Genomic DNA, 25,879 nt, shown 5'->3' with positions numbered 1-25,879 from the left:
GGTTCAGATTTGGCTGACAATTTGTATAGGTCTTTCACAAAGTCTTATCAGCTACCTGGTAATTTGCATATCATTACCCTCTGTAATCCTTCATTTGAGTTATGCGTGGATTAAAAACTCTAATTAACTTTTTTAAATGTTATAGTCTGGTTAAAACCTGTTTTATGGGTTCTACGTTTTTATAAATTTTGGTTATGCATGATATTTTGCAGCATCAGATTTGTTTTTGTAGCATTTACAAATAGGATAACTTTGAGCACAATGAATGTATTTCCTGGCAGTGAAGAACTATTGCAAATTGTGCAGAAAAGGAATATTTTTTATATTTTACCATCAATTATCATAATAACTATGATTGGTCATTATTAGGCCAATAAAAACAACCAATGCTCTGATTTTTATAGATCCAGACAAAAATGTCTGTTGTGACTTAGTATAAAACAAGCACCTTTTATAACAGAAATAGCTTTTTCACACTAATAGTTGAAAGCCTCCTTGCCTGACCTGGCTTCTTTTATATAGAGGGAATTAAAAAAGTTGCATTGCTGTCAGCAATAGGCTGAAATTGTTAACTCGACATCCACAAGTAGGGACAGACTTAGCTATGATCCTTACTAATTAATGAAATATTAGCATGCAGCACCAGAAACCAATCAGACAGTGGCAGGAAAAGCTTTTCGTGTGAACCTGACCCTTTCTTCTATTATAAACAGAATGTTCGGCTAACCAGGACCCAGCACATTGCCCACAGGAGAAGACTACAACCATATTATAGGGATGGGGAATTTCCAACATATGAAAGGTCTCACGTATGCGGTATTGAAATGCATACAGGCTTTACACTATTCCTCACCCTAACACTAGTATGACTTTGTATCTACTGTCATGCAATCATAACATCTACCCAAAGTAATGGGGTGTATTGTAGGAACTTCATCCTTGGTTTGTCAGTGCTTTGAAGTAGCTGTTTGTGACAACTGATTACAGGGACCGAAATGTTTTTTCTTAACGCTTGAATCCAATAGTATTTATTTTGAATCTATTAAGTCTAGAAAACAATAGTAATTTTCAAGGTTGTGGCAAACATGATGGTGCAGAAATGGTAATCTGTAACTCAAGGTGAAATGAACCAATTATAAACCCAATCTCTACCAAAGCATTCAAATCATCAGCAAGAATGGCCTAATACTAAATGTTTCCACTGTATTTAGAGTAAACCACTATTAGGAAAAACAGTTCTTTGGGTATATTTCCCTACCTGCTTGTTCATACATATAGAATTTCTGCACAAGAATAAGTGCATATGGGAGTGGCACAGACACATTAGTGCACTAAGATTCACAGTCATGGATGATTGAGACTTAAAGAACATCATTTAGATCTTAATATGTATGCACAGTATTTAACATCATTTATTTTAAATCCTTTCCACCTTTTTTCTTCATTTTGCAATGAGCTAAACTTCAGAGAACATACATCACCATTAAAGAAAATTAATTTCATGGCCTATGCTCTTCGTAATGAAATCTGTGTTATATAAATTAATAAAGTAAGTAAATAAATACATACAAATCTCTTCAAAATACATTTAAAAAGAGAAACTATAATGAATGTACATCTAAATATGGTTTAGACATCAGAGAATTTGAGGGTTTTCATCAACTTCATCAAGAACAGAGGTCGTGACCATTATATCTCAGGTGTCTTGGGGCAGAATGCCAACCATCTGCTCTCCAGTATACTGACATCCAATTTACTTTGCCTTGTTACTAAGTAAAGGAGATTAATTTTAGACAGAACGTATTGGTACACTTTATTTGCATAAAACATGTCATATTTCAACCGTTTATGTCAGCTCAAAGTTCTATGAAATAAAACAGCATACATCTCTCAAATGTATGTTTAAATTAGAGCTGATTTTGTGGCAATGCCACTGAGCTGTCAATATTATGCTCTCAGACATAATGTCTCCTACACCGAACTTGGATAAAAATGGAGACAAGTCAGGACTGTTTCCAAACAGCCCCCAGGGTATTCTGAGAAAGATGTGTACCAGGCATCTCAGGTAACCACACAGTAGGTCAGAGTGTTTGAGTATGTTTCTTTGCAGAAACTATTCACATTCAGATATGCCAGTACTGTAAATAATGAGGCACAAGATGACTGTAAACATAGAAAGCTGAACACGAATACCCAGGAGCAAGCAAACTCTTGTGTAAATAGCAAGTATTCTGGCCTTTCGTCAGAAGTAGTGTTTTCAATTCCTAAGCTCCAATAACAACTGACACAAGTTCCTAAATCCCTGAATATTTTGTAAGATATAGTCCAAAAAATTCTTTGTTTTTTTTTCATTCCTGAAAACCAAAATCACATGGAAGGTTATTTTGGTTACTGATGTAGAAATCTAGAATGATATAGAAAGACAGACTTAGCTGGACTTGGAGTGTTTCTTTCATGAAAAAAGGCAGCTTTCATGTAAGCTTGTATCTATTGATGTGCTTATGAAATAAAAGTGTGTAACTCCATTTACCATGACTGACAGTACGGGACATTTTTATTATCTCGTGATATGGATACCCAGAATTAAAAAAAAAACTTTTATCAACTAAATGAAACAGTTTTTGATTATTTTATCATTAATTGAGAGGGGTTTAGTAAACAGAGGATGATTTTTAAGCTGCGTACACACCTGCAATTTTTCTCGTTGGAAAGGATCTTTCACAATCCTTTCCAACGAGAAAAGACTGCACGATGCATGAACGATGCTGTACATACAGCACCGTTCATGCTCTATGGAGAGGGGAGGGGGAGAGCGACAGAGCGGCACCCTGCTGCACGCTCTCCCCTTCCCTTTCATTAGGATCGGTCGTCGTCCATCGTCCATGGATCCGCCAGGACGGTCGTCGGACGATGGACGACGACCGACTGTACACACAGCAGATTTTCGCCCAATAATTGGCCGATACCGATTATCGGGCGAGAAAAATTTGCCGTGTGTACGCAGCTTATGTTCTAATTCAATCACCAATCTGATAAAAATATCAGATCTGGAATTTATTCAACAGCAGTTCTCAATCAGCTGTGGACAGTCAAGTGTCTGAACAAACACAACTGACTGAGTGTTCCTATCAGTACTATGGTTTACCCCACCTCCACATCAGAATTCAAAGTGTAGAAAATCATACACATGTGTGCTGTTATATATTTATGCGTTTATGTATCCTCTGCAACACTTTACAGTGTCCCAAACCATGTCACTAAGAGAAGTCCCTTCCATAGTCATTATACTGTGTATTGGGTTTTAATTCCACAGATTACCGCTATTTATTAGGCCAGTTGGTCGAGCACAAAATTGGCAGCAGATCCACTTGTATGTTCTGGGCTTGGAAAACAATTGGCAGATGGATATGCAACCTGTTTATCCTACAGAGAAACAAAATGCTAAAGTCTACACTAGACAAACTGTAACTACATACTTTTAGTTTAAATTTCTTCTTCTCAGGAGCATACAAATAAGCACAACTCCCCCAATAACCTGCTCACTCCAAATATAAAGTTTATCTCTATAAATAAACCTTTTTGGATTCTTATGCTTCTTCTTCCTCCTTCTCTTCTTTCAGCTCTGCTGCACAAGATGCTGATTGTAGATACAATACAGCTACTCATATGGTTTGCATTGAAATATATTTTAATTTGAATTGTTTAATAAAGAGGTGCAATAATTTGTGTCTCTCTTGTGTCAAAGATGATGGTGGAACTGTTGAGTACCTTTTCCTGGGCCTCTGACATCATTGTTCGCATACTATAATATAACATATTTTGCTATCACTGATTGATAAGTGCATCCTAGTTGGTACAAGGTCATGCACATGCTTTCAGATTCCTAATGGAACAGAAATTACTGAACAAGATCATTTTATTCATTAGTGAATGCAACTAACAAGGAAACTATTGACTGAAACACAGCATGTTAAATATTTTCCATTTAGTATGATTTTAGTTCCACATTTGCTCTGCTCTGAAGATGATATAAAAATTAAACATTATCTTCTTCTAGGGATCTGACATATGTCTTTTAAAAGAGATACCTCTGACTTCTTATTTAAATCATTGTTGTTCAGTAAAACAATGACCGGAACAACCTAAAAATGCCTAAAAACCTACTCATTTCAAAGGCTCCTATTTATCTTTTTATATAGTAATAGTTTGGTAATAATAGTACCATTAGAGATACAAGATACATGCTATTACAGTTTACTGGAGCAATATGCATTTTTTGGCATAGCTTATATGAACTTATCTATGTGATTTATAACCAATAAAAATTAGGATGTTTTTTGATATGTGTATTTATCCTAATGTTACAGGCTATGTTCAGAATGGCAATGAGATTTTACTGTGGTTACATGGCAGTGAACCAATATCTCCTTGTGATTCATGTAACATGTACTTGGAGTAATCCAATATGGATGGGGGAAGCAGTTAGAAGTTTAGCTACTGCTGTCAAATGTGCAAGTGTAAATGGCTAAGATGCCAGCTGATAGGTGCTGTGTGTGATTGCTTGAACCTTAAAGTGACCCTAAAGTGATCAGACAAGAAAACGTTTTTCTTTTTATTTTGTTTCTTTTAAAATCTTTAATTTATCCTTACATAACTCTAATCAGCTCTAACTAACTCATTCATTCCCATTCTGCCCATTAAGGCTAGGTTTAGACCTGCCTCGGGATCAAGCAATCCCATGTGACTTCCGGCAGCCGGCCATTTGTGCTACCTTTCTTGTCCTTAGCTTGCTTAAAAAAAAATATTTTTGAACGACAAAAAACCTAAAAAACTCTATATGTATTATATATAGCATTCAGGGTTAACTCACCTATACAATGTACATCTTGATATTACTGAAAGTGCACATTGCTCCAAGATTTAACATGATTGGTAGGTAAACATGATTTATTATGAGTAAATGTACAAATCTCTGAATACTGATTATTTTTTTGCTGGTTTTATTTCACAACAAAGGCCAATAAAGGCAAAATATATGTATGCTAATTTGCATGCTAATGTTAAGCATTTAAAAGTATTCCCTGGAGCAGAATTATTTTAACAGCAGATGGGAAAGCATATTTCTGCAGTTGTTATTCCTGAAGTAGTTTGAAAAAGCTTTTAAATTAAATGCATAAAATCTTGTTATAATGCACATATAGGTTATTTATGGTTAATTTGCATTAATGTGTTTATTCATTTTAAGTAACCAATCCTAAATTCCCAGCTATGAAAGTCTGGATAATGCTCAATTTTTGTTACAGTAAGGCTGATTTACTAAAAGAGTAGGTTCACACCGTGTGTATGAAAACCTGCTTTAATTATCCAATAATGTGCAAATGAAATAGGTAAACAGAGATTTGCTTTTTATTTGATTGGATCATTTTAATAAATCATCATACAGTGTATTCTGCAAAAGTTTTACCCCTCTAATAAATTAGCCTCAATGTCTTTTTAATGGTGCATGTTAAGATATTCTGTGACCTTATTATTATTTATATAACTGTAGTCCCATGTGTCTTCTATCTGGGTTTTTTTTTTCGTGTCTCTGTCTCATCTTAGGAGATTCTGTGCACCCTTATGGGGTCTATTTAAAAAAGCAGTGAATCTGACATTCACAGAAACATTCCACTAGACCTAGACAATTTTCTAGGTCTATGTGTTACAATGGCAGTAACTTATTCTCCACCAGGGAATGTTTTAGTGAATCTGAGTTTTTAAATAGACCTCTATGTGTCTATGTATCTACCAGATAGATCCATCTTTACCATTTACCATAATTTGCCTTGAAGAATGTGATGTCTTGGACACAAGTGATAAGAACTTTCCTGGTTGTCACCAGAATAGGTAAAGGCATATAGTTTATTCCAATGGATTCATCTGTTCTAGTGCCTGTCTAAGTGGGTACTTACCTTTAATATTTGCTATGGTACAGAAAAAAAATAGAAATGTTCATTGTGTCTAAGCAGTACATTGAAAATACATTTTATGCCTTGGATGTCTCCCGAATAATAGCAGTGCACATTTTGGTATGTGGTAAGTGTAGCTAGGCATTTCTTTTAATAGAGCCTCAAAGCTTTATATTTGCAGTGTGAGATCTAAGTCTCTTCTGCCTCTGACTGCTAGTCCCTTGAGATATAGAATGAGATTTGATGAAGTTACTAATTTGCTACTCACTGTTGGAAAAGCTCTCCAATAGTACAGAAAAAGAAGTTTTAATTATTCCCTATTCCATCCACAACAGAAAAAAATTGACTATTTTTAGTAAAAATGATAAATACAACAATATTCTTTTTCTGGTCTTTTAACAGCTTGTCTTGGATTCCTTTAGCAATATTGAGTGTACTACTATGTCTATTTTGTGTTCTACAAAAAGGATAAACGTAAAGTTTGTTTTGAGACATGTTAGAAAAAGGCAGCATAGTGTATCTAGTTTGCTGTGTGCTGTTCATTAAAGCAGATGTAGAGCAAATTGACAAAAGAGACATGTAAGTGCCATGTAGTGAAGTGCTCAGCTCTGTGTGGCACCGGTGGTGCAAGCAGAGCCAGCCGCCAGGGAGAGTCTATCTCAGGAGTTACATCATCAGCGGCCATTCAATACCTTTTCTCTCAGACATGTGCAGAGGGGCTGGAGACAAAGATGGCACCCGATGCTGTCCTGGACCTGTCATCACTGCCAGGTGGCTGCACACTGGTAAACTGTGCCGTAAATGGCAAGTAGGCTGTGTATACTTGCTGATTAAGCTCACCACCAAGCAATGAGTATAGTTCCTTTTTAAGGATACTGATATAATATAGATCTGCATGGCAGTTCTTAAATACCTGTTAATGACTGGATCGTTTGTAGATAAAAAACAAAATAACTCTGTGATGACCTTTACGATGCATGTTTAAAGACATTTTTACATGGTAGCTGTAGCGGTTGATATATTGGGACAATGGTTCATTTGTTTAATTTGTTGTCTTTCTTGTAGAAAAAAACCAATGAATCTAATCCAATGAAATACAATGAAACAAAAAGCAGTGCAGTTTTCAACTATTTATGTATAGAAAGCTACAGTAGATATTATTTAGGGATTATTTTACAATTACTGAGTAATATGTGCATCCCAGTTGGTACTCAACTGGTACAACAATTGCAAGGTCATGTACATGTTTCCAGGCTCTTAATGGGATAAAGATCATTGCACAAGATCAATTTTTTTATGCATCTTACAATGAAACAATCGACTGGAACATATTATGTAAAAGATTTTCAATTGAGAAAGATTTTAGGTCTACATTTGCTATACTCTGAAGACAACATATAAATAGAACATTATCTTTTTTTACCATGTGACGTGTGATTGTTAAAAGAGACACCTTCACTCTTTAATTTAAACCATTGCCGTTTAGCAAATCTTGTGATACTTAAAAGAAATGCATAAAATAACTACTCATTTGAAAGACTCGTGTTTATCCTTTTATATAGTAATAGGTTTGTGATAATAGAAATACAAGTGAAATTCTATTACAGTTTATTGCAGCAATATGCATTTTTGCATAGCTGATATAAATATTTGAAGCAGTCTTAAAGTTTAAACATAACAAACAAAAGTTGCCTTGACTATTACTATGCCCTTTTATGAGATTGATTACATGCGATATTCTACCCCTAATCTATCCAGCCAATCCATTGAGACATTTATTATTATTATTATTATTATTATATTTATTTACAAAAAAATAAAAAAAACAAAAACAAAAAAAAACACAAAATACAGTGTTTGTACTTTGTTCTGAATATATAGCAAGTTAACTTGTTTTACATTTTACAGCCAGACCCTATGTCTATTATAACAATCTAGTTGTAAAGATGACATCATAAATTAAGAAAATTAATAAAGCATAAATAAGATTTTTTAAATGCTTATACAAATTTAATGCACATATACATACATGCAGGAGGCACACAAATGTATTCATACGTCATACCCATAAAAATATGACATTCCCTCAATCAGGTATTGTTTGAGAGAATGTCTGAATTGCTGTTTTTTAAATAGAGCCCTAGGTACCCCTGACACATATGAACTTGATTTATTAAAGCTCTTCAATGCTGGAGAGGATACACTTTCATCAGTAGGGCTGGGTAATCCAGCAAACCTGGAATGGATCTGGTCCAGGATTGAAAACATTTGCTAGCAAATAGCAAATTACTTTAAAGAAATCCATTCCAGGTTTGCTGGATCAGCCAGCTTTACTGATGAAAGTGTATCCTCTCCAGCCTTGGAGAGCTTTAATAAATCAGATCCATATATTAGAGCTTTCAGTAGAACTTTTAGGACATCATTTGTTAGACTGCCAAATCAAGGCTAACCATATTAGGTTGTAATTTTTGTTATTGATTTACAGTTTTGTATTATCTGCATGTATTGCAGTATGTATGCACTCACAATTGTAAACATGGAGATATGTATTGTATTTTATATTTAATGAAAATGTTAAAGTTTTAGTGCATTTTTAAATGAAATTTTGAATTAGGTAAACATTACTCTAGCACCTACTGAAAACAAATTTCGCTTCTTTGATTAGAAAGATAAATCTTCCCTAAATTCAAATGTAACAATTGTGTGCAAAAAGAGTAAATATTGTCCCAGCTTCAAGAGGATTATAAACCGATTTGGATAAAACAAAGTAGGTAATCCCCAACTTCTCTTGTCTATAAAAAATAGATTTAAAGAAATGTTTATTTATCATCTTACACTGTTTGTAGATCTCTAAGAAATCCTAACATGGAAGTATGAGAAAATTATTATCATTTTACATGCATTACATGTGCTGCCTTACATGTCATGGAACATCATAAAAGCAAATAGTTTAAAATAAGAAAACCTGATAGGTATCAGTATTCAGATCTCTTTCCGATTTAATTGCAAACACATTTATTTACATGTAGCTAGCTGTCACTTACCAGATAAACCACCAACATCCATCTTCTTGAGGTTCTTTGCTTCCAGAATAACAACTGTGAGCTTGCCAGCCGTGGGTACGTAGCGGAGAGAGAAGCAGATGTCCCCAAGTTTCTCTTGCTGTAAAACAATCCAACCAGTAAATCAGCCAAAATGTTTGTACTCATGCAATGTTCAAGCGACGTATCTTCTAATTATGTGCAGAATATAGTTAGTAGTTTGAAGCACTGAGTAGTCTGAATTATAACAAATTATGTGAACTGTATTATAAGTAACTGAGGATATTTACTTCTCATCTGACAGTATTATATCTCAATATACCTCGACCTATCTGTATAAATGTAAGATTGTAATGTAATGATTTCTTTGGCTAGCACCTTCCAACAAAATTTAAAATAAAAAGATTCATTTATGTGAAATAATGGAATAACATAAATGAAATAAATGTATGCTTTATAGACAGAGTTCGGTTTAAATTTAAATAGGTTGATAGGTAAGTGTTATGATCTTGTATGCTTAGATTGGGCATGTGCAGAATGAGCAACCAGAGCGTCCCGGGAGGCTCTGCGCTCCCATTCAGTCTTTATCCACACAGCGATCAAGACAGAAAGGGGAGGTGCCACTCCTTTTTTTTTAATTAAAAAAGGTGTTGCCCTTTTTAAAAAAAATAGTACTTTATATAAAAGGGTTGTCTTCCCTTTTATGTAAAGTAAAAACTTTTCTCCTCTTTTGGTAGTATTGCCTTTTCTTCTTGCTTCTTACGGTGCACATGTTGCCCCAGGTTATTATTACATTGTCTACTGAGTAAGAACATTGGATGGAAATAACTTATATGTTTGGTATATCAAATAGCTATAGTCAGTTATAGTTAGTTAGTTATATTACAGTTATATAATCAGTCAGTTTAATAGTACAGGTGGAAAACATTTTCAACATTCAGTCAAGGACAAGGAGCAGACTTATCTTAAAGAGCTTCTCAATGACTGTCCATATTTATACTTTTATACTTTCGCATAAATGTGTAGCTGTAGGCATTTTAATTTAGAGTTTCTTTCATTTATTTATTGTTTGTTCCAGACCTTTATGCCATAGTATATTTGAAAAGATCAGAATGGACTACAAATTTTGAAAACTGTAGTAGCCATACAATTTTTATAAAGCTATCAGGGGTTGTAGAAATCAGAGCTGCAGGCCCTTCCGGACTATGAAGTGTTATGATGTGCAAAAAGGGTCTCCTGTGGCCTAATTATCTCATAAGGGTACTTTGTGAAGAGTGTAGTAAAAACTTTTTTTCTGCCCTGAAAATAAATAATTTATGTAAGTAAATGACTTTGATCATTACATGAAATCTGCAAGGTACTGTTAGATGGATCCGACTGTGTGGCTTGCAGACACAGAATAACCTTCAATCTTAGAACACTAAATTGACAACAAGTAAAGTTCGGTTATCATCTTGTCGAGCATTAGTTATTTCTGTTTTAATTTAGAATAAAGTTTGAACCATATGCTTGAAAGAAGTCTACCAAAGGAACATTTTGTTAGGGAGTACTTCCAAAGCAAACCTGTTGCTTCTAATGTAAAGTAGCAACTGCATTTGGAGGAACATGGGCTGGCTTGTTATATACTTGATATTGGAAAATCTACTTTAGGACAAGGGAATTCCCTACTTAGACAACAGTCACCGAAACAGAAGATTTACCCTAATTATTGGTCCAGTTGATAACTCTAAAATCAGGGATTTCCCCTCACTTTCTTGGTGATAACTGTTAAAAAAGACAGTAAGAGAGGTGGCTTTTCAGGGACACAGACTGGAATAATATCCTTGCATAGGTTGTAGCCCTTGCTACTAGGTTTTGCTTTACATATACTTTAAATATGACAAGTTCAACCATTGTTGAATTGAATAAACTAGAAAGAGGTAGAGGTTGGACTAAGTCATCACCCTTCAAGTCCAAGTCGAGTCCCAAGTCATTGACACAAAGTCCCAAGTCAAGTCTCAAGTCACCAAGAATTCTTCCAAGTCGAGTCCCAAGTCAAGTCACTTCATTTATCCCTATTTGTCCCCATATAGAAACAGAGCTCTAATTCTGTTCTTGAGCACAGGATCGGATTCTATGTCCACGGCTTTCTCCACTGACAGCTGAAGGGGGGAGGGAGGAAGGCAGTGGCAGGCTTCTGTAACAACTCCTCCCTGCCCTCTTGCACTGTCAGAGATGAAATCCGAAGACTTAGAATGCAAGGAAGGTGGGGAGGGAGGCAGTGAAACTTCGGTAACACTGCCTTCCTCCCCGCAATTCTTTGCATTCTAAGGGGGGACTCGAGTTCCAACCTCTGGAATGAGGTAGTTATGCAAATGTTTCCCTGTGTTAGAATGCTTTATGTGTAGATTAACCTATGCACACTATTGGTTTTAGGTATATTTTGGACAAAAATATATTTTCTGACTGGTGGACATATGTTTCCAGTATTTGACAAGCTATTCTTCTCAAATTTCTTGTGTCATTGAATGACACACAACTCTAAAGCATAATATATTCAAGCCTATGTTTTACAGATAGGAATACATTTTTTTTTTCTTTAAACATTTCCACTTTGTTGTCCAAGATTAATTTTAGCTATATATTATATTATTATATTATATATTTATTATTATATAATATAGTTTTATGTGTTTGGTAATGCATATTATAATGTATGTTGTGTATGTTATGAAGTTGTCTGAATCTCCTAAAAATGTTTAGGCAAAATAGTGTTTGTGGCTACATATAGCTACTGCTAGACATAGTTTTTTTTATATGCCTTACCTATGTGAGCACTAGTATTCACAAAAGCTCATTATTGATTGTTCCTCTATCATTTTATGATTTTTGCAGGTAAATATGGAAACATGTTAGCATAACTAGATCCTTTGTTTAAATGAATTAGGATAACTATCATGTCCTACTTGAATCTTAACACAGTAAGCAATAATATTAACAAACAGGATAGTACAAGAGCAAAAGATGGTATATTACCCTGGTGGGGCAAATAAGCTGCTCTAATGCGTAAATTGTCTGCTGACAAACCCAACAAATGCTTCATAATTCTGGTGTCACTGGGGCTGAATAGCAAAACTCTATTAGATGTTATGAAGGTTTAAAGAATTTTACTTTTTCATTTTCAAATTAAACTACCATTTTTTGTGTTGTGCAATAATTACCTTGCAAGCAGCATTTAATTTATACTGTCTTTGAGACATAGGCTTTCTACCGTTTTAGAAATTTAGATATTCTCACATTTAAATGCAGATCACATATTAGTAAGCAGTGCTCACACTATTTTTGGTTTGTTCCTTGATTTATTTGCCGTAAAAATCCAGACAATATGCATAAAACAAGACAGGATATAGTTACTGGATTTTTTTTCTTGAGCAGGTCACAAATGAAATACTAATTGAGTTCATCAACTAGCTAATCCAAATGTACTTAATCATGCAAATTAAATTGACGCTCTAGAAATGTCATTATAAAAACTTCATAGCAATAAATGTCTCTCATTTACTGGCAAGGTGTAATGCATGAGAAAAAGTTATTTTTAGGTGTTTTTCATACAAAACAATATTCTTTATACTGATACTATGCATGTTGTAGATCAGCCTTTATTTTCGCTCAATTCATAATATAATCTTATTTTCATTTAGATTATCATGTTCATGAAACCCATAATGAGAGCTCTTTGGAACCTTGATGAAAAGACACAGTCACATTTCTTTTTTTAATTTTAAATTTAATCTGCTAATATTTTGCCATTCCTTATAACTAAAACATCTTTTTATCATTGTTCTAGTGAGATTTTTAAATGAAACCATTCTGTATTTTGATGACATCACGTGGTCTCTATGATCCTCTTTGCAGTGCAGCGCAGTCAGATCATAGCTGGTAGGAGTGTCAGACAGAGTATCCTGAAATTATTACAAAATACTGATTTAGAACTCCTCTCAAAAACCTTCAGCATTGATACAAGCAGAGAGTTGGCCCCTCGGAGGAGTTGCAAATTTCAAAATGTCTTCATGGGTGGCTGTCAGTCTGGAGGCAATCTCCATGCAGACTTCCCTAGCTAATGTCTGTGTATAATGTTGAGACTTGATAACTGGAAGAATGGAAATTGAACAATTGTAAGGCCAGTGACGTTATGCCTGGAACATTATGCCCCACACTATGCTGAATGTGCTTCACCCAAGAAAGCATTGCAGTGAATTCAGAGTCATTTCAGTACAGAATAGGAGCCTATACAAGTGTGCAAAACTGAAAGTAAAGATTGAGTATAGCTTTATCCACATTTGTTTGGTAAATGGGAAATAGTTAAAAATGTAATATAATTAAAATATATATAATTTTAATGTGTGCGTATGTATATTATTGGAGTGATTATAATATATATGTTTATAGAAAACGCATTCTTACAATTAACTCTATATAGCTAGTATATAGGAATCTGATGTTTGCAGAAGAATAAAGCAAAAGTGCATATGTATATAAACTATCACCCTTTGTTAACATAATGCTTCAAATGTGATAATTTTCATTTGCCTGATATATATATATATATATATATATATATATATATATATATATATATATACTCTTATCAAGTTAACAATAATATGGCCTTTTTGGTGGTTTAAAGCAGCGCTAAAGTAGGATTTAGTTTTAGGGGAAATAAAAGGATGTAAGTTACACAGGATAGAAAGTAAGTAAAGCAGGACAGCAGCTTTGTCTTGTTACTATATATGGCAATATGTAGTAAGAATATGTCTGGTATTACAGAAATAGGCTTTTTGGATAAATCCAGATATATGGCTGATGTAATACAGGCGATTTTGTAGCAGCAATTTGTAGCAGCTACAGAATTGTACAATTTGTAGCTCTGTCTCTGTGTGATTGAGGTTTTGCAGGATTTGGAACAGGTGACAGAATCACCAGCTTCAGTAGCTCATTTTATACAGCCGCTAATGACCATGGCAGCAGAGATTTATACTGTAGTTGCATAGAGAAGCATAGGAGCCAGCTACAGCAGAAACTCTCCATCAGAGAGAAAACAGGCAGAAAGATTTGTAGCTGCCACACTTTGCTGCTACAAAATCACATTGGGGAAGGAGCCATGGCTTGCTGCTGTAAAACCCAAAGTGTTGATCTATAATAAACAACACCTAGCATTCTAGTTTCTTTAGTCCGTATGAAGAGACATTGTGTTTCCGTTTGCAACCTTTCTTCCAGATGAAAAATGCCATCAAAACTGACCATAAAAATATACAATATACCCCTGAAAGCCGAACTTTGAAAGCATCTCAACTTTAACTTTGCACTTAAACATTTTGGTAAACAGGAGTACTTAGACTTCTTTTTTTATAGTAGCATTAGACTTCTGACAAGCCTTACTGTTATGGTTGTTTTTCTTGTCTTTTAGAGGAGAGTTTGTCTTTGTGTGGCTGTAAACAACACAGACACTTCCACTGACAAGCTACAAAATTTCTTCCTGAGACCTTAGCACTTCAATATGTTTTCTTAACTGTCTATGAGGACTATGTTGCTATTTGACAGAAAGTTAAAAGTGCTTCACTAACAAACACTATAATTTGGGTTTTATGAAAATGCTGCTTGATTGTCATTACTAGGTGAAAAGCCTATGCAATCATCTGTTCTTCACACGTCTCTAAAAGGCTACGGTTGAAAACATGAAATCACTGCTTAGACACTGCAAAATGTTCTTTCATTTCAAAATGGGGGTCATGATGTCAACCATCACGTGCCTTGGTTCAAGAAAAATGTTCAAACTAAAAAGAGAAAGAAAACAAGAAAAAAGGTAGGGAGAATTTCTTTGAAATGAAACCAAAAAAGGAAAATCACTCAGGAATGACATTTGAGTGCACTTTGCCTTCTACCACTAATGCCTACAGCTGGCTGCAATGCTTTAATGATTGCATCTCATTCCATTTTGCAACTTGGCTTTCCTTAAGCTTCTGCCTGATCGTATTTCCAAATGTCACTCACGTTTATGTGGGCCATTGCACAAAACAAAATTAATTTAACTCAGAACAGAATCTTAATATTATTACTTTTGACAGCATGGAAAACTTATTATCTATAGCTTGTCAAAAAGCTTTTCCATGAATGAATTAAACATTGAGCGGAAACATAATATATGCTGGAGCTGTTTTCTTTTATAGATTACGAGAAGTTAAACTGCAAAGCTCTTCTATAATTATGGTGAAATAATGTGCCCATTGTATGGTGTGGAGAGGTAATCGTTGTTCTATTATAATGGTTAATAAGAATTCACAATACAATTGCTTGCATGGCAAATAAGCTGGATGAATGAAACAGGCAATGGTATTTATATGGGGAAACAAATTATGATTGCCTTTTTGTGGACCTGCCTGGAATCTATACCTTCTAATATCTCATGTTATGCACTTCCTATTCTCCTGAATTGTCTGATACTTACTTCAAATAACTATAATAATATGGTAATCACCAGTCGGGGTCAGTACGCAAAATGCTATATCTTGCAGATCTGATACCACATTTGCTCAGTTATGCTGGCATTTAAAACAGAAATAGTCATATCACAGCTGCCACTATGTCTTCTTACCACAGCATGCTACTTTTTGTGTTATAATTTATGTTTGTCATAAATTCATTCTGTGCTTTTGTTTTCTTTACTATGTTTATTACTGCAATAAAGTAAAATCTGTTGCTGCTAACTCTATGTGCTCTATTTAGAAAACATGGAATCTGACATTCTCTCAAATATTACTGCCATTGAAACACATTGACCTGGGAACGTTTGAGAGAATATCTAATTCCCTGTTTTATAAATAGAGCCCTATGTAGTCAGTATTAGGATAGTATTGTTTATAGTGTTTTAATAATGTATTATTCATTGAATTCTGCACAATAAAAGGCAAGTCTATGAACATTATTTCTGAAAAATGTAGTCATATTATTGTGGACGGCAGCAGTAAATGTAGGTACTGTTTTAGTGTTTGGTTTGACAGTATGCTTGGGCACCCAAATACATAAAAAGCTCAGTCTGCAGACTGCTAGGTAGTATATTATGGAAGGAAAAGTGTAACAAGCTGCTGTACTCGGCTCAGGCAAGGTACAATCAGATGTGGCAGCAGTTTGTAGTTCTAATTTTTTTGTCTGTCCAAACCTCTGCCTAGGGAAGCAGTTTACTACAGTCCATGGACTGTCGGTTTGCAGAGATTTATGAATGCCTGGGAGCAGCTTGTTGGTAACAGCCATCTTTCTTTGATATGCTACCTATAGGCTGTACATGGCTACTTTTTTATGTTAACTCAGTATCTTCACTTCATGAGATTGATCAAGACTTTTTTCTATTTTTGAGGAGCAAAAAGACAGAGGATTAAAGTACACAAAAAGCAATATATCAAAACAGCATACTTATAAATCATCTATCAAATCCAGAAATGTGCTTAACATATTTTCTGGCAACACTTGTCTTATTTACAATACAGTGCAAGAACATGAACAAAAATGTGAGGAATATGTGCTGTCCATGGTGCTAAATCTGCGTTTTGCTCTAGTTCCACAGTTGACAATAAAACTTCTATTTTTTTTATTTAAATGTAAAAAAATACAATTTCATGTTCCTGTATATGGCCATCTTCATTCACAAAGTGGTGACCATAGACTACTATTCTGTATGCTTATTGACTTTAAAAGGCGTTCCAAGGGGTCTTTGTGCCTATTTAGGAAATGCAATCACCTATTCTTGTGTCAGCAAGGAAAGTGGTGGGAGATATATCATGGAAAAAAAATGACAGATGTTCTAGCCCTTCACCACTATATCAAAACTAAAAATATCAAACATTTGATATATTTCATAATTCTTCCTTAACAATAACCCTGCATTTAGTGAAATTTAGTGAAACTTGTAAGCACAAGAGCAAGCAAAAATTAAACCATTAAAAGTTTGGATTCACAAATTTCCTGTGTTGGTTTTTTTGAACTCTGTAACTTTTAGGGAAAAAAATGAATCTAAATTTAGGTAAATACTAAAAATGAGAATTGCACCAAGACCATTTAAAGTAAAAGCATTTTAGGAACATTTTGTCTCTCTCTATATATTTGTAAATAAAAAAATAAATGCTCCAGAGTTTTATTAGGTTTATGTTCCAGTCTCAAGGTAATTGCCAAGCTACAGGCTAACATGAAGAAGTTGCTTTTAGCTAAGGAAAGCTGATACCTAACAAATAAAAATAGATTACTGTTGGGAAACCAAAGCAGTGGTGCTCATCATTTTCACAGCTAGTGCCCCAAAACTGAAGCTGAATTCTATGTAGCTAAAATTTTACAAGTAATGCTTCATTTCACAATATACTAACAATTCATTAAACAAAACCTTTTTTTTAAGTTTTTAAGGAAAAAGGTCGGCCAAAAATAAATAAGAAGTTAATTATAAAGATAACAAAATCATATAATGTCCACAGTATGATGACACCATGGCACTATTTTCTGCCTTTTCCTTTAGGACTCTAAAGACTAAAAGAGGCTTATACTAAGTCAAAGTTAGATACTATTTTGGTGCTGGCATTTGAAAATAAAATGTAATAATTAAAGAGCTATGTTATTTGTGTATCTTATATCTGTCTGTGATTCAGTTTTATGGTAGAAAGTTCTCTCAACATTTAACAGCAAGCCTGATTTGTAAAAATCAGCAAAGTTTCTGTGCTGGGAAAATAAATTTTTCATTGGTTATGTCAATGTCTAAAGAAGTTACTAATGGAAATATACATTAAAAAGTTTGTACTTAAAGGCATCCAAAAATGTTATCTCCTAATTCCTACTGCCAGTTTCAAGGCTTTGAAGAAAAAAACTGGCAGAGAACACTGAAGCAGCTCTGAAGTATTTTCCTTTCATTTTTTAAAGTCCCCCTCAAGCATGCACCAAAAACAGAAAAAGGCTGAAGCACATTTAAAAAAAATTCCTAAAAAATCCCTAATAAATACATCATTAGATGCAGGTTGAAAGCTTTCCATATTTGTTTGAAAAAATACAAAAAAGCAGAAAATCTCATAAGTAATTTTCCAAAATGTCAGGTACATATTCTGTATTCATATCAACTGGCTGTTTCTTCAATTTAGAAACACTGTAGAATTACATTATTTATATACAATACATTATGTGGCTTTGTTCATCTGTGAAATAAATAGAATACATATATAGCTGAAAGATATGAAACAGCTGTTTAAAACCTTAAAAACATAAAAAAAATAATTTTAGCAATAAAACGGAAGCCAATGTAACTCTCAATCAAAGAAAATTTAGAAACTGAGCACATAATTACCTCTCTGGCGGTCTGATTAGGTCAGAAGTTTTGAATGTCAAAGTGGTACATTGTTTTAAATGTAAACGCCCCCCAGCTTACTCCACGGATGCAAGGTGAGGGGAAACAAATGCGTCCAAACATTGTTGGAAACGCCTCGGGCTCGTGGGGACCAGGTAAGCCCTTTACAATATAACCCCAAGTGTGGCTCGGGGTTACTGCTTTTGGTACTGAAAATTAACCCCGGGCCACACTCAGGAATACCACCAGGGAGGTTTAAGATGCATAAACAGTGATGATGTTCAACTGAAACTATACCCCAAAATATTTAGGGGATCAAAAAAATTGACACAGCTAAAGTTTTATGCAAATCTTGACATTTTCTGTAACAGTTGAGCTTAGTCCTGACCAATTTATCTTCAGGTCCTATTATTCAGCAAGGCTCCCCATTATTAAAGGTTTGGCAGGCAAGAACAGGGTTTAGGAAGCACACTAAATATTTACAGTAATAGTAAATTTTTAGGGCTAATTCAAACTGGTAGTGAAGTTGTGGTACATTTACCTCTTACAGAAAATGCTGCTACTTTGGGAGAGTCTCTATAGGTAGCATCGCCTTGCAGCAGTCCCTATAGGGAATGAAAACTGCAAAACTAGTATCTCTCGCTGCCACCAGCTGTCACATGTACAGGTGGTGCTTCTGTTTGAACCAACACTGCCAGGTGAGTGCAAAGTCGAACATTGAAAAGGCCGGTATGAACCTGACATAAGACTACTATACATTTTCACACATGGTGTTAACTGAAAGTAACATTTTCCTGGTACCCTGTTACACGGTTTTAAAGGAGAGGTTACCTTTTTGACAAGCAGTGTGTGCCACCTCCACCTTCTGAATTCCTAAACTTTTTCAAAAAATGAGTATAAAAAATGATGGATAATCGAGATGTTATGTATCCCTGACATATACATTTTTGGCTTGCATCTTACAAAAAACATAAAAGGCTAGTTTACTATGATGCTGCTTTAATGATAGTCATTAGTCGTTAGGATTTTTAATAAAAAATGTCACTGTCAAGTGTGCTATAAAAATACAGTCATATATCAGACACGTTTTATGAAACAGTTAAGTTCTTCAGAGATGTTTGAGTCACCATGCCCTTTGTTCAGTATATTTCTATTTCTAATTCACATTTTATGTGCTCCCATGGTTTGGGTCTAGACAACAGTACTTCCAATCTGCCCTTTCCCCCAGGGGACTCCTGATCATTCTGTTGCAAAGCACTTCTTAAAACAACACTTCTTAAATCAAAATGGAGTGTTACAAATCCCTATTAATAGAATGCTCAGTATTTTAATTCCTAAATACTGGAAAAGATAAAGATTTTATCCTATTGACTTTTAATACAGAAAAAGGCATCAAGATTAGGGCAAATGATAAACAGTAGATAACCAATAAGCAAAGTTACCAATATAGATTACTGGTAAATGATGGTTGGTTTATTTGCATATAATATGTTCACATTTGTAGGGATGTACTTAAATTAGTAGATAGGTCTGAATGGTAGGTCTGAATGCTTGCAATCCTAGTAAAGTCAATCTAATTGACTTTTTATCAATTTTTTTTACTTTATATAAAAGGATGGCTATATTTTTTTGAAATCCTTTTTTTTTTTATTTGAAGGGAAGGACTGCACCCCTTTCTTCTTTACTGCTGTGTCTGTTTGGGAATGCATATGTTGCGTACCGATTGGGAAACCTGCAGCCTCCGGTTAATGGATATTTTGCAGAAGGGCAAAAGGTAAAAAAGTGTCAAAATCACAAGTGTGCAGTGGAATCAGCACATTTTTTTTACATTTTCGGGAATGCACGTCATCCAATCTCATGCCTTCACAGAGATCAATTTTTTTTGTAGAAATGTAAATTTGAAAAGGCAAAATAAAAAAGCCTTTCAATTCAATGTAATAGAAACATCATTTTAGTAAGAATATTTTACACTAAAATGTATTCTGTTTATTAACAGGAACACTTGATATTTGAAAACTATTACAGGTCATACTAGAAATAATTTGTCTATAGATTACGTAAAAATAACATGTTTTAAAATGCTAAATTGCTAAAAGAACCCCTTTGTATTACTGGATTAAAAAACAATATATGTCTTACTTTGTTATCTTATGTAATAACATTATCGCAAAATCAATAGGTCCATAGATGAAATAAAAATTCTCTGGTCCATAAAGGGTATACATGAGATGAAATGACTAAAATGTAATGGCCCAATTGTCTGATATGAGATTTTAATTATATTTTTTGTAAAACCTGAAAAATGTAGGAAAGGAAACTGATGCAGGGAGCCACATTAGACTTCATTGAACATATTTAGTTAGACATTACTTCTAACCAAGGGAAACATTTTTTACATGTTTTTGGAAAATACTAAACATTATATTTAGTATAATTCTGAAGGGGATAAATTTACAGGTCAGGTCTTGAATCAGAATCAATATAGTACTTATGAGATCTTCTCATGTATGGCTACACTGATAGTATCATTCTTTGCAGAACCAGAAATAGGGGCCTTTTCCATGAATTGGATTTTGTTTTTATGTGTATAATATAACTTTAATTGCTAAAACCTTAAAAAAATACCTATTCTTGCTCTTCTTCAGCCTTCAATTTTATAGACCAGACAATACATATGCACATGGAGGTTTTCTTTATCAAAGCTCAAGCTGTATGTGTAATGAAATATATAGGAAAAGTGATCTGAAGATAGCAGCATGTTTGAGAGTGAATATAAAATGACCTTTACAGTGGATAGTCAAGCATTACATAGCATAGTTGAAGCTTAATGGTATAATAAAAAGGTGTAATGCCATAGAAGTAAAGCTTCATGTCGTGAGTAATTATATTTATGCTCGAGAAGAGAGGATTGTGAAGAATAAAAATATTATGCACTATTGCATCAAAAAACACTATAAAATCCATTATTAAATCTATTATTTTCTGGACTTTAGGAATATGGTTTTATCTAATTAAATTGAATAGGTAAACATAATTAGTTTAGATTAGCTTGAATATTTTGACCCAAAAAATATTATTCTTAATCAGATATTTTCATTCTGAGCTAGTTTTCCTAGCTATACAAACAACTGCATACCAAGAGCACACAACAAGACCAATTTTGGAGACACTCTGATCCTGGTATGTAGTCAACAAAGGGTGACCAATAGCCTTGCTAGCAAGTCAATTGAGGACACCACATGCTTCTCTGTGAAAGTGGCTCCATTCATTCTGCAATGTCTGTATGGTGAACTGATTTGTTTGTAGTGATTAATAAATCACTCTTGAATAGGAAGATGTTAGTGCATGGTTGCAATTTTGAAAGTAAAGATATAAAACCTTTGTAAAGAATCAGCACATTATACATTACTTTTTAGAAGATGGTGTATACATTTATACCAAATTTAACATTATTTGTTATGTATGGTACAATTTTTTGTTCTTATTCATTATGTGAGAAAATAATTTACATTGATCATCAGAATAAACAATTAGATGATACATGGAACTACACACAAATCTGCAAAGGGAAGACACATATTTCCTTACCTCTTCTTTTTCAGCACTAAGCAGATCCCGCCACTCTTCAGTCACATGACCAAAGTCCACAGTGTTCATAGGGACCTTCACCTCTCCAATGATGTCATGTTTAGAGAATCGATCAAAGTCATAAACAGTCAATACCAATGTCTTTCCTCCCAGTTCAGAGTAGGGCACCTATAAAAGGCAGCAATTCAGGTATTATTGTGTATTTATTATAAATCAAACACCAGATAAACAGTTAAATATACATATCACGTAAATACAAAACAGTGTTTTACCAATAGCATTTCTGCCAGTTTTTCTTAAAACTTACACAACTTTGCCAAACAGCAGTCAGCATTGAGACCAACAATAATTGAAAACCTCTTGCTGTCTTAAAAATCTTGTGCTTTATATTGTTTCTTCAACTGAAGCTTTGAGACCCAGCTTTTTTCTACTGCAGTCAAGTATTAAAACTGTGCCTTGCCCTGCACCAGTGACTGGACAGTAAATGGTATTCAGATGAGTTAATGTCCCTGTTGCTCCTATAGTTGCCTTGTAAGCACATGAGCTCTTTGTCACAACTAATTGGCTCCTTTTTTTGCTTCTCCTCTTAGCCTAAGCTTTGTTGTACAGGAATTGCAATAGACTGATACCAATCAAATTTAGATTCTTATTGTCATTGTTTTCGAACACTCCAAATCTTTCTTAATGACCTGTTTGTATTTGTGCTTTTTCTAAATACAGTTCTAGAAAAAACTTTTCATAAAAAATAAAATTACAGTAAAAAACACAAATATGATATGGATCTACAGATTATGGCAAGCAAACATGACATTTTTTATCAGCATTGAAATCACTGAAAATTAGGAGAACTGTGAAAACGATGATTGCAGTTTCATCAAAAATGTCCACATCATCGAGAGAATAATGGCCCTGTCCATTGCTAACTAGTGCATGCATCTGAGACAGCCATTATTTTGGGGTCTAATGATGCGAAATATCACATCAGAAGATGCCATGAACTATGCAAAGCAAAACACTGCAGAGCCCTAAGTAGGCTGGGCTGAATATGTTTTTTAATATATTTCCCTCACGGTTTAAAACTCTTGTAGGAATGGGATCTGTTTTAATCGACAATTATTGTGCTTTGTTTTCTCTACCAGCTATGGGACTCAGTTAACACAGTTATAATTAAAATGCTTTTGTTTACTTTACACTAATTAATCAATTTAGTCAAAATAAAATGAGAATTATAGGACCAAGCTATAATATTTTAATGGCTCTATTAATATTCAAAACAGCATGGACATTTTGGCAAAACACTCTGGTGTAAAGAAATACACAACTGTAAACTATATTTATTTCACTCCACCTGTTAATGCATTGTTTATACATAGGAACATCAGAAGGGTTCAGATGAGTTTTGTTTAATAATTTGGCATAAAAACAATACTGTTCAATGAACTGTAAAAAATACGGAAAATTGGGTCTTTTTTTAGGCTGACAACATTTATGATTTAAAAAGTGGGTTTAGGAAATATACTATGTCTGTTGAATGTACTAAAAAAATGCTACATGCTTGAATACTATGCTGTTACTAAGATGTTTAGTGCACTTGATACCCTTTGATACACTTAAGAAAAAAAAGATAGTGGCGATGGTACAGGGACAGGTGAGTGTATTTAAAAACTGTAATCGGGCAAGTAAGGTTATTTTATTGCAGAAGAGACATTGTCTGTCCTTTCTATATTAATGAAACTTTCAATTTTATAATTTGTTAGCTTTAATTCCACTTTAAATCACAAGAGAAGCATGTAATTACAGTTCACCAAAACTGGAGAGAAGGAACAATGACCAATGCTTGGCTTTTATCTTACAAACCATATTTTAAAAATAATAGCTGTGTTCGAGGCTGTGTAGCCAAACTGGCTCACCTATTCACATTTTCTTAATTGTAAACTATCAGGAGTTCTGATTGAATCAAACTCCTTGTTAGCCATACTTATGCTCTTAATTAAGAATTATTCTTCAGAATATGTCCCCATATCATCCCCAATTACTCAGATATCATAAGTAGTCTCAATGCACACAAAGTCCAAAAATGCTTGCTTACAATATTGGTCAAACCAGGTCATTTTATGCACAGTGATCTTCATGTAAGATGCCTACTAAGGGGTTCCTGGGTTAGCACACCTACTGTCGCCATTATAAGGAAGCCGAATGCAATTTCATTTTTTTAATGAATCCATTCTACCAAGATCACAAACACTTAAAACCTCCAAGTGAACAGGAGAAGGTTGGGAAATTTAGTAATAAGTATCCTTATCCTGGTATTTTTCAAAAGGTTTGAGTATAACATTTGTTCTAAAAAGTTTCATCTGTGATGGAATTACTTTAGGCAAGTTTGGATTTTAGATAATGTGTATAGTCCAGGAAACATTGCATCCTATGCTATGTATTTGTGTGTAATGTGCCATTAAACAAATTATAAAAGTAAGATAAGTGACTTCTAATTATTTTAGTTAAAACAATGCTTTATTTGGATAAGTCCTATTCATCTCATACTGTGTTATGCTTCAAAATGTGCATTTTAGTTGAGAATGTTAATGCTGATTATGCCATATGTTTTGGTATAATTTCAGTTAAAGGGATGACTCATCTGGAATGACTCATCTTCACGCTGAGTATCTAAAAATAGTCTTTTATTATTTGTAATTATTGTTATAAATTTTTTGGCTGTCATCCATGTTCCTTCCCCAGGAGACCTTATACCAATGTCTCAATGAATAAATCGTGAATGAACAGTGTGACATAACTTTAGAGTTCCAAGCAGAACAAGCAGCACTTTTTGGGACACATTTGGAAGAGATGGTCCATTAAAAACATATATTCATATCCAATATAACTGATTACGTTTACATGAATGTAATATTTTTGTTGCTTTACCAACTCTCTGAATAAAAGTGTCAGAAGCTTATGCCTATGCTTATACATGGTATTGTGTGATGACATTATTGGGTGGATACTCTCAATGCTGGCCTTTTAAAACCTGCTACCCGAGGTCTTTTCTGTATACCTTTATTAAAAAATGTGTTTATATTCTTTTTTTAAATGACATTTTAAACAATAGTATGTGAACAATTAGTAAAATCTACAAATTGTTTATAAGTGTGCTCAGGTTGGGCCATGAAGGAAATGAGTGAATTAATTTGGCTGAAGGGCAGGAAGGCCCCCACCCCCTCCCCCCCGGACTAGTACTTACTGTTTAAAATATGTTGGACTAAATGCACTGAAGTGAAGACACTTCTCTATTTAGATCTTTGTCACAGTAAATCCACTATCATTGACAGACAACACAGTAGAACCCACTCTCTATGACACCATCCTCGTCCACTATGGCTTTGACTTTGTGCACCAAATGTTTTGAGCCCACAGGAATGGCAGAATTTCCTCCTAGGTCAACTGCTTCCAATCCTAGCATGGACATTGAGTAAATTGGAACAAGTGGGAAAATCAGCAATGGTCCACAATCAGCAATGGTGGACTACAGGTATTGCATTGTGATGAGCCCAGAAGGGGGGCATGAAGCCTTTGTTTGTAGTTGTTAAGGTTAGTCCAGGTTGTGAGTTTCATGAGTGTTTCTGGTATTCAACATTTTCTGGGACATACTAGATAGTTATTAGTGTGGACAAAGAAATGTCAATGCATAAATTACAAGAGGTAAAGAGGTGGCTAAAGCAGTTGGGTGTGCTGTAAGTCTTTTGAGGCTATTCATAAATAACTGTGCTTATTCTTTCAAACCAATAAAAGATTCTTAACATTCTAATTACTTTATGGCTTATTGCAAAGATTATGCAATATATATGTATGATATTTAATTCCATTTAACCACCTGAGCGTTACACTGAGGTCTAGATTTCTGTACCAAAAGTGATCCACTGTTTTTCATGAAATTTTTTTTTTAAATAGTAGAC

The 25,879-nt window shown here is 34.2% G+C and overlaps 1 protein-coding gene across 3 annotated transcripts in view; it reads right to left on the bottom strand.

The window, feature by feature from the left end:
• SYT1 (synaptotagmin 1) overlaps window positions 1-25,879 on the bottom strand; it is a 285,194-nt gene that overhangs the window by 29,807 nt on the left and 229,508 nt on the right. For all 3 annotated transcript variants that reach the window (XM_072401415.1, XM_072401412.1, XM_072401413.1), the window contains 2 exons: window positions 21,930-22,097; window positions 8,993-9,110 (listed from right to left, as the gene is read on the bottom strand). In XM_072401415.1, the coding sequence (XP_072257516.1) occupies window positions 8,993-9,110; window positions 21,930-22,097 (286 nt within the window). The remainder of the gene's footprint in view (window positions 1-8,992; window positions 9,111-21,929; window positions 22,098-25,879) is intronic.

The sequence above is a fragment of the Pyxicephalus adspersus genome, chromosome 2 (genome assembly GCF_032062135.1).
Source record: "Pyxicephalus adspersus chromosome 2, UCB_Pads_2.0, whole genome shotgun sequence".
Classification (NCBI taxonomy): Eukaryota; Metazoa; Chordata; class Amphibia; order Anura; family Pyxicephalidae; genus Pyxicephalus; species Pyxicephalus adspersus.
The sequence above is the reverse complement of the archived record's forward strand: the minus strand, read 5'-3'. Positions and strand labels throughout refer to the sequence as shown.